At 46.7% G+C, this 9341-nt stretch overlaps 1 protein-coding gene across 3 annotated transcripts in view; it reads right to left on the bottom strand.

Annotated features, from left to right (window-relative positions):
- The window catches only part of LOC141736182 (E3 ubiquitin-protein ligase rnf213-alpha-like), a 62328-nt gene extending 53811 nt beyond the window's left edge, over positions 1-8517 (bottom strand). For all 3 annotated transcript variants that reach the window (XM_074570004.1, XM_074569993.1, XM_074570012.1), the window contains exons 1-9: positions 8357-8517; positions 7156-7333; positions 5845-5884; positions 5446-5514; positions 5157-5333; positions 4313-4527; positions 3349-3620; positions 1613-1818; positions 627-800 (exon numbers count right to left, since the gene is read on the bottom strand). In XM_074570004.1, coding sequence (XP_074426105.1) covers positions 627-800; positions 1613-1818; positions 3349-3620; positions 4313-4527; positions 5157-5333; positions 5446-5514; positions 5845-5884; positions 7156-7261 — 1259 coding nt within the window. In that variant the 5' untranslated portion in view covers positions 7262-7333; positions 8357-8517. The remainder of the gene's footprint in view (positions 1-626; positions 801-1612; positions 1819-3348; positions 3621-4312; positions 4528-5156; positions 5334-5445; positions 5515-5844; positions 5885-7155; positions 7334-8356) is intronic.
- Positions 8518-9341: the final 824 nt, after the last annotated feature.

The raw sequence follows: 9341 nt of genomic DNA on the forward strand, positions 1-9341 counted from the left end.
GGTCCTGTCATTATTCACCTGGGAGAAGAGGCCAACACCCACCTCTCTCCAACCTCCTTTCAGGTAGTTGTAGAGGGCAATGAGGTCTCCCCTCAGCCTCCTCTTCTCCAAGCTAAACATGCCCAGCTCCCTCAGCCTCTCCTCGTATGACCTGGTCTCCAGACCCCTCACCAGCCTGGTAGCTCTCCTCTGGACACGCTCCAGCACTTCAATGTCCCTCTTGTGTTAGTGCACATACGTGCCTTTGCTCCCTGTCCAGTTTGCCTGCAGATGGGATATTTTGGAGTGACTCCACCTTTCTCCCTGTGAAACAACACTCAAATGAGGATCTAGGGGTAGTTCTCTCCCTAAGGTTACTCCAAACAGACAGACTGAATGAGACTGCACAGTCCTCAGCTCAGTCTTCCCTTCTTCTAGTTTGCCTTCCAATACCCTCCTCTTCCCCTAATTAGAGCCCAGGGCAGGAGTAGGATGTATGATAAAGGCAATGGCTTGCATCCTAGGGAAGAAACACAAAGTTTCTGGTGGCTGAAAGTCCACAAGCCGAAACAACAAAAAGTTATTCTAACAGTACAACAGCTTATTTCCCTGACCCAGTCTTGATTCTCTCTCCCTTTCAAACCCACCTCTGCATTTTTTCGTCATCTCTCAGCTGCAAGAACTGTTTTGAGGGAATGAATTGTGGGAAAAAGGGGTCCTCCATCTTCTCTGTGATTGCATACAGCAATGGAATTAGCCAAATGCACAAGGTGATGTCTTTATTACTGAAGCAGATTTTCTTCACAGCTTCAATGTAATTCCTGAAAAAAAAGGAACCCCCGAAAATCTTCATCAGTGGTCAGAGGTCCCAAACCCACCTCCTAGGATTGTTGTGGAATCTGTGTGCTTTCCCTAGTGCTTTTGAGCCCAATGGCATTCATCTTGCCTACATTTAGATGCATGAAGATGTGTGAGAGAGCGAGAGCTTGGATCTAGAGACCTTATCAGCAAACATCCATGTACAATAAATGAATCCCACCCCAGCTTTCACAAAACAGTCTCCCTCCATAAGTTTTATGTAGCAAAGGAAAATCAAAAGAAAAAAGAAAAAAACTCAAATGCTATAGTTTATATCAAAACAGTATGACAGAATACAGTAATCTGACTTTGTGATCTAATATATCCATTTTTGTAAGACTCAATTCAGCGATCTATGCAAAATTGTCTAATTCCCTTTGAGATGTCTGGGACATCCAAGATAGACCTGCAGGCTTTCAGACATGAACCAGAACTTCTGGGAGACATTAATCTTTTCAAATTGTCAGCAAAAGGTTTGGTGAGATAGCACATGGCATCTAAAATGATAACTGAATTTCAAACCAATCCCTGCCAAAAAGAGGACCTGTGGCTCTCCTTCCATTGGAGACCTGCTGGAGTGGGCAGACTGCACAGGTTATGGCAGCCAGTGGCAGAAATATAGCTAGGAAGCATTAAACTGAAGGGGAAAGAGTGTTGGGGGACCACATTCCACCACTATCTTCACATAATTGCTCCACAGAGAAAATGGCCCGATGAACTGAATGACTACAGAAGGATCTGTAACTCAAGAAAGTAGCATGACACTTTTAATTACCTCTTTCCTCTCAGATGCTTGAATTTGCCTTGAAATGGGCCGATGTTCTGGAAGAGTTTTTCAGCCTTGATAATTACATCTTTGCTTAGTGGGATGTTGTAACAGCTTGAGGTGTATAAGGCAAAAAGCAGCCCATCATCTTGATGCTCTTCACTCTCCAGGTATTCAATGATCTTGTCCATGAACTTTATCATGTTATCATGCAACTGGACAGTGAGAATAAGGAAGGGGAGCTTCACCAAGACAGATAAGACAACTTTACTTGAGGAGATGGGAAGGGTTCAGGGAGGAGGATGGAAGATGCAAGTTGCTAAGAATCATTATTTGGAGGAAAAAGCCTTGCAATTAGAGCACTTACTTAAAGACAGGTTCCTGTCTTTGTGACAGCTAACAAATTTCTTGGCTTCCATTGTGTCTCACTGCCCTGGCACCACCCCGGGGAGAATGTTTTCCTGGCTGTCGTAAGTTTACCTAGTAATTCTTATGTGCTGAATCCACACCACCACCAGGAGCCTACTTGCCACCCATTCTAGGATGCTCAAGCCCTACCACAGATAAAGTATAGGTAAACAGACCTTCAGTCTCCCAACTGAGGTGGGAAATCAAAGGGAACCAAAAGGAATAGTGGAGATTCTTTCAGAGGCCTAGCTTGTTATAGGAAGGAGTATGACTCCATGATTGAGAAACCAAAAGGGCAGATAAACTACTTTCACCTAAAAGAGATGCAGCACCTGTCACTCAACGCCTATCATTGGGATTTCCCTACAGATGACTTGCAAGGTATTGCTCTGCATCCTGTGTCGCCCAGGTGTATTTCAGGCTTTCCAGTATATATGACCTCTCAGGATACAGCCACAATGTATGACAACATCCCCACCTAGCTGTTTCTGACCTAGGTACCCAGTCCTCTTCTGGGTATACCCTGCTGACTACCTCTGAGGCAAGCCCCAGACCATGCCAGGTGGATGTGGCACCTCAGCTCAAACAGGGCTTTCATTAAACAGCACTGGTGGGTCAAGCCTGGCCAACAGCCAAACACCCACCAGGCTTCTCACTTAATCTCTCTCCTGGGGGCCAGGATGAAAACAGAAAGGAAGTGAGAAGACTCATAAACTGAGATAACGGCTGTTAAATAGGGAAAGCAAAATCAGTGCATATAGACAAAGCAAAAAGAAGAATTCATACACTACTTCTCATTGGCAGGCAGATGTCCAGTCCCTTCCTGGTGGCAGGGTCTCAGCACACATAATAATTGTTTGGGAAGACAAATGCTATAACTGCAAACTTAGAATCATAGAATCATAGAATTGCTGAGGTTGGAAGGGACCTTTAAGATCATCAAGTCCAACCTACCCTGACAAAAACCACTTTTAAACCATGTCCCTAAGTACCACATCTACCCTTTTTTTAAACACATTCAGGAATGGTGAATCTACCACCTCCCTGTGCAGCCTATTCCAATGTTTAATAACCCTTTCAGTGAAAAAATGGTTCCTAATATCCAATCTAAACCTCCCCTGACATAACTTGAACCCATTTCCTCTTGTCCTGTTATTGTCACCAGGGAGAAGAGGTCACCAGAAATTGGAAAGAGCAATGAAAATGAGGTCCAGTCTTTTGATATTCTCTGGCTGTGGTTCAGAACCCTCCGTGAATTAGAGGTAGCCGCAGAAATTTCTCTTCAGAGGTCTGTCTACCTGGGAACGGATTGCTACTTCGGCTTGGTGTATACTTACCACGTGGTGCGTAAGATCAGTTGGAGAATAGGGTTCACCTTCTGCAGCATCCCCGAGATAGATTTTGAAGCTCTCTGTGTAGATCTTCAGTTTCCTTTCTATATACTTAAAGCCACTGCCCTTCTGCAGCCTGATGATCCAGAGAAATTCATCTGAAAGGTATTCTATGATACCACAGTTGACTGACTTTTGGGGCATTGTTGATTTGGATTTGAAGTAATTCTTTTTTTCATTAAAATGGCACTTCATGTTTTCAAAAATGGTCCATGTTCCTGGGGAGGAATCAGGGTTTGTGAATGAACTTTCAAATCTATAAAGGATGAGTCTTTAACTGGCCTTTAGCTAACAATACCAATTGCTTTCTCTGAATGCCAAGCCCAGCTGAGCCATAACTGAACCACTAATGCACAAAACTCACCACGCATACTTAAATTCAGCCCTAGAGATCTCACCTGCACTTTAGATGGGCCTGGTGTGCATAGCCCATGGCTGATTCAATTGCCCCCAAAATAGGCGTCTACTACGTTTTCAGTCATCCTGGAATATTCAAAACACCTACATAGGGTGGCAGATCTGACACTGGACCTCCAGCTCACCTGCACCCTTCTGGAATGGCAGCTGAAGGCCTGATGGTAGGTGCAAAGGTGATTCAAGGTTTCATTACACACTCTTTCTTGCCCAACAATGAAAAGTCTGAGTTTACTCTGGGAAAAAGTAAAATAACTTAAACACTTTCCATAACAGTTTGTGTTTGTGTTATATAAAGAGTTTGTTTGTGTTGAATAAATAGCCTATAAGCCTATGTGTCAGAAATCCTCACAATAGCAATGCTTCTGCTGTAGGAAGAAGGTGCTGCCCCGCTGCGAAGCAAAACAAGGAAGAGTTTATATTCATCTGCTGCATGCAAGAATTTGTTGGTCAGACTTCACCCCAGTCTTACCTTTGAAGGATGTACAACACTTACCGCCTGCTTTGATCTCTTCCTTGGGAATGCTTAGGACTCGGTGTAATTGACTCTCTACATTCCTGGACTCCGTTCCATAAATATGCTCTAAATCACACGTTCTCATTTCACAGTCAGTTGAGAGAACATTGTTAATGATAGCATATTTATAAAAAATTGGTCCTCTCTGTAGGTCAGAAATGGGTATCATTGCACTACCCGTGATCCGTTTTTTTCTAGAATAGAATAAAAAAGAACATGAATTAGTTACTACACCATAAGAAGCTTCCATCAGGTTCAATCCCAGACGGACTTTGGCTGTACAGATCAGTTCATGCAGCAAGAAGGAGCAACCAGCATTCACATTCAAAATGCAAAGTTCAACAAAATGCCTCTGGCCTTTATTATGGCAGACAAAAACTTGATAATCTGACCTGAGCTTGAAGGTTTATCAGACAGGAGAGAAATAAAAGTAACTGGTAAGAAGTCACGATGTGAGCAACTCTGGTCCTAGCCAAAGCTGCATCTGCCTTGTAAAAAGAACGGGAAATACATCTAGAGATATTCTTGCTGAGTACTGCAACTGTACCAGAACTGAGGTGACTCCATTCACTCCATCTTCTCTCATGAAAGCCATCTGGTGACATTTGAAAAGCTCTGTAATGTTTTAGACCTCCATACAGATCTGGCAGATCTGATGCAGGACCTACAGAAGTTAGGCTTAACACTGTAACTCACTTCTACAGACACCTGAATTTAGGTGTCTTTGTCTGGAGTTGAAGCCCAGACTGGGACCCTAAAGTTGGGGTGAGCTATATGCTTTCCAAAAATGTGACATCAACATACACTTAGGTATGATTTTTACCTTTCTGCCAGAACAGCAAATTCCTGGTATTGTCCAGGTTGCTTGTAAAAAGCAACACAGATCTTGGATGTCCTTTCAGAATACGTGTTTTTCTTTGACATTACAGCAACAAACTCTAGGGTCATTGTTTCTTCTCTTGTAAGTCTTCCACCGGACACATATGGATTCTGCAGGCAGCTATTGGGAGGGAAAGAAATACTATAAGGTCATCATCAAGCCTCCCTCCACCACTCCTTCACCACCTTCACCTGATCCCCTCAGGACTTCAGGGCAGCATTCAGACACTCACATGCATTTCTCCCTGCCTCTGTCTGCAGCTCCTGGAAGAGAAGTATCTTCTGCATTGTTTCTTCCAGTCCTGTACAAATATCCTGATTACCATAAAGCATTTACAGCGGTCCCAGCTGCCCACATGCAAGTATCAAGCCACTGTGTGAATAACTTAGATACAGACAGCATGCTGTACACCAACCGGCATTGCAAAGAGGCAAACTCCTGTCCTGGAGGGCCTCTACCTGTCTCCATCTCCATCTGCTGGTGGAGGAAGGAGTTTAAGACTGGAGTAGCGTTACAGTACTAAAGCCACACCTCCTCCCAAAGACAGCTCTTCTCCCAGCAAGGTCACAGATCTCAAGCTCCTTGAGGTCTGATGAGAAATCCCACAGCACAGATCTCCACATCAACAAACCTGCTATTGGGTCCTAGGTTTTCTTTGCTTTCACAGTCATCTGCAAGTGAGGAGAATGTGAGTTAACATCAGCACAAGATACACCAAGCCAAGAAAAATTAGAAGACAGTTGAGTACTGGGAATGGGAGAGAAGCTCTCGAAGTTAAAATCCCATTTTCCAGTTAGAATCTGCTGAAAGGTCTGAGCTGGGCCAGCAGTCACAGAGCCCAGATTTCCACCCTGGTGGGTAGACTCATCAAAGCCAGCCAAAAACTGGCATATCTAATCCAAGCCAGTTACCTACATTTAGCAGAGACAAGTTAACAGTACTGCATGGAAATATCATTGAAAAGGATGAAAGAGAAGCACATGGAAAAGAAGACAAAAAGGACTGATCTAGGGCAGGGCTTGCACCAAGTTTTATGAAGTCAGGAAGCTCTGATTCCTGCTGCTGAAATTCTGCCACATTCTGCCCCTTCCAAGGAAAACCACCCAGGAACAAACTTGCCTGGGTCAAACTTGTGCGGTAATTGCAGATTGTGCCTGCAACATGATGCTCAGACAGCCATCCAGCCTGCTGGCAGCACCATAAAAATGCACACATCAGCACTGCTCTTCCCCATTGTTTCGGACTAGCATACAAATGTAAAAGCAGGGTGTGTGTCCCCAAAGGGGACAAAGTTTATTACAGGGCCTTTAGTGCAAGTTGGGGCATCTTCTGCTTCTAGTTCTGTGGACTTCCTGATTAAATCCCTGGCGTAGGAGGTAAGAGACTGGCTGTCACATGAGTGTGACATGCTGCTTCTTGCAGATGGCTTTTCTTTGGGCCTAGGGAGACTGGACAGAGTTCACCATCTTTTTTTTTCTTTTTTAACCAAATGAAGCAGCCTTTTTTTTTTTTTTTTTTTTTTTTTTCTGGTAGCACTGATGGGGTATCACCTTTATATACATTTCCTTTTAAATAAAGTTCAGGTATTTTAAGCACAGTCATAGAATCACAGAACCATAGGGTTGGAAGGGACCTCTGGAGATCATCTAGTCCAACCCCCCTGCCAGAGCAGGGTCAGGTACAGCAGGTTGCACAGGAATGCATCCAGGTGGGTTTTGAATGTCTCCAGAGTTGGAGACTCCATCACCTCAAAGGTCACCTTCAAGGGTCACCAAAATTCACAAGACAAGGAGCTGGAAGACTTCAGTAGGCAAGTACCATCCTATAGTTAGTTTTACTGGGCTTTCGCTTACTGTATAAAGGAGGAAGTTGCTAGGTTGCAGACATCAGGAGTGAGCTGGTGGCTGTTTACATCGCCTCCACCCACAACATTTCCTCTTACCTCCTTTCTCACGTAGAAGGTTGCTGCTGCCTTCCTGGACAGACGGAGGCACAGGATGAGGTTTCTCTCTGCTTTCATCCTCTGTGTCTCTCTCTGCACTCTCCATTGCAGCAGCTCAAACCTGGGCAGCCAAGGAGAAAACTTCAGCAGCAAGACTTGCAGCTTCAAAGACAAAGGTCTAAAGGAAAGGTTAAAAAAAAAGGTTAAAAGCCTGAAAAGCCCAGGTCTGGTCATTTTACCTCCCCCTCTTGCCCCATGCAATGAGGAGGAGAACCTCATGTAGTGGTTACAAGCCCACTTGGTTTCAAACCCTTATTCAAGCCATGTAGGGGTTTGCCAGCACCTTTGTGAATGCTCAGAAGCATGGAAGCATCAGATGTTTTTTAAAACCTCTTTTGGAAATGCGACTTCATGGGCCTGTTTTGAGGAACTTCTATGGACTGGGACTTTCCAGGTGAACCCAGTTTGGCTCAGTCCAACTCTGCCTTGTGAAAGCATAGGAAAAAGAGCTGAAATTTCTGTCCTGGAATCTTTCTCTGTTCACTGCTTCACCCTTTTTCTGGTGTCCTCCTCTTCCTCCTCCCTGATACTGCTCTCAGTCATATTGTGCATTGCAATCCTCTCTCTCTCTGCAGCTTAGTCTCTAAAAAGCTTAAAACTTGCTCAATCCCTTTCCCATGCTTGCAGTTATTCTTTTTTCCTCCAAAACAGCGAAACTAGAAAGATATTCAAAAGACAATTAATCTTTCCTCTTTCCTGACAAGTATTTCTCTTGTGATGCAGGAAGGGGTGAGAGCAGCACATTTTGAACAGCCCTGTAAACCCTCCTGCCTCCACTTCAGGTGCACGGGGAGACCAGGAGCCCTGTTCTGGCCTGGCCATGAATTAGGACAGGGGAAACAGAGGCAGCGGGTCTCCCCTTGCCCTCACCCAGATAGGGAGGGTCCCTCGGCCCCACGGTATGCCCGGGCAGCCTGAAGACCAGAGGCTGGAAGGGGTGGCTGAGGCTCTTCATGGTGAGCCCCAGGGGCCAAGCCGGGTGGGAGAGGGCGGGTGAAACCCCAGGGGAGACACGGGGCTCCCTGGAGACCCTGCGGGGTGAAAGCATCTACAGGAATATCTCCCCAAAGCCTCCCGCTTCCCTTGGGTTTAAAGCCTGCAAAGTCAAAAGCCCCTGGCAGGACCCTGCCCCAGCCCCTACCTTGTGCTGTGGCTGCCTCAGCTGCATCTCCCCACCAGGCCGGGCTGTCGCCGCCTCTTATACCCATCCGGGTCTGCCGCCTGCCGTTTCTCAGAAATCAGTGGAAGTGAAAGAAATGGCCAAGAGGTGGTGGAGCGCTGCTTGTTTCCCACTGCAGGGTGGAGGAGGAAATTGCGCAGCAAGAATAAAAGCCAGGGCTCACAGGGATGTTAGCCCCCCCCCGGCCCGTCCCCAGCGTGCATGGCTGCCCTGCCATGCCGTGGAACAGCACTGGGCTTCCCTGGCACAGGGTGTCGTGTGGGGGTGCCTCAGCCCCATGGGTCTCCCCCTGCCCCAGGTATCCTGAAATGCATCAGACACACAGATCCCACCCCCCTCCCACAGTCCCTTGGGTTCCCCAGTGATCCCACTGGTGTCTCTGCTCCACAGATTCCCCTGTGGCCCCAGGGATCCTTACCCCACAGATACTCCCCCACCCACATGCATACCCCTCTGTGCCCCAGGGATCCTTAGGGTATCTCAGTCCTACAAATACCCTTGTGCCTCCAGGGACGTGGGGGCTTTCTCCTCCTCACCACCTCTCCAGCTCTGGCTGTCCCCAGGACCATGAGGTCCCTGCCATGTGTCCCGTGTGGTCCTTCTACATGAGTCTCCAGATATTCTTGGTGCATCTTATTCTCATAGATCCTCTAATGGTCGAGGGTCCCTCAGCCCCTCCCTGGTTCAATGGATGATCTATGTCCCAGCCATGGCCTTCTGTCCTTGCACATGGGGCTGAGAGCCAGAGGTTAATGCCCTACTGCCCAGCACAGTGGAGCAGTGCCAACTGAAGAACATGCCCAAGGCCACCAGCAAGGCTTACATCAGGAGGGCATTAGGCCCTGGGGCTGCTCAGGGGTGATCCTCAGGTTGCTGTGGGGACCCCTGACCTGCAGCCTCCCCTGCACATCCCTCGAGGTCCTGACTGGCAGCCCTGGACAGGCTC

Source organism: Larus michahellis, chromosome 1, assembly GCF_964199755.1.
Source record: "Larus michahellis chromosome 1, bLarMic1.1, whole genome shotgun sequence".
In the NCBI taxonomy this organism is placed as follows: Eukaryota; Metazoa; Chordata; class Aves; order Charadriiformes; family Laridae; genus Larus; species Larus michahellis.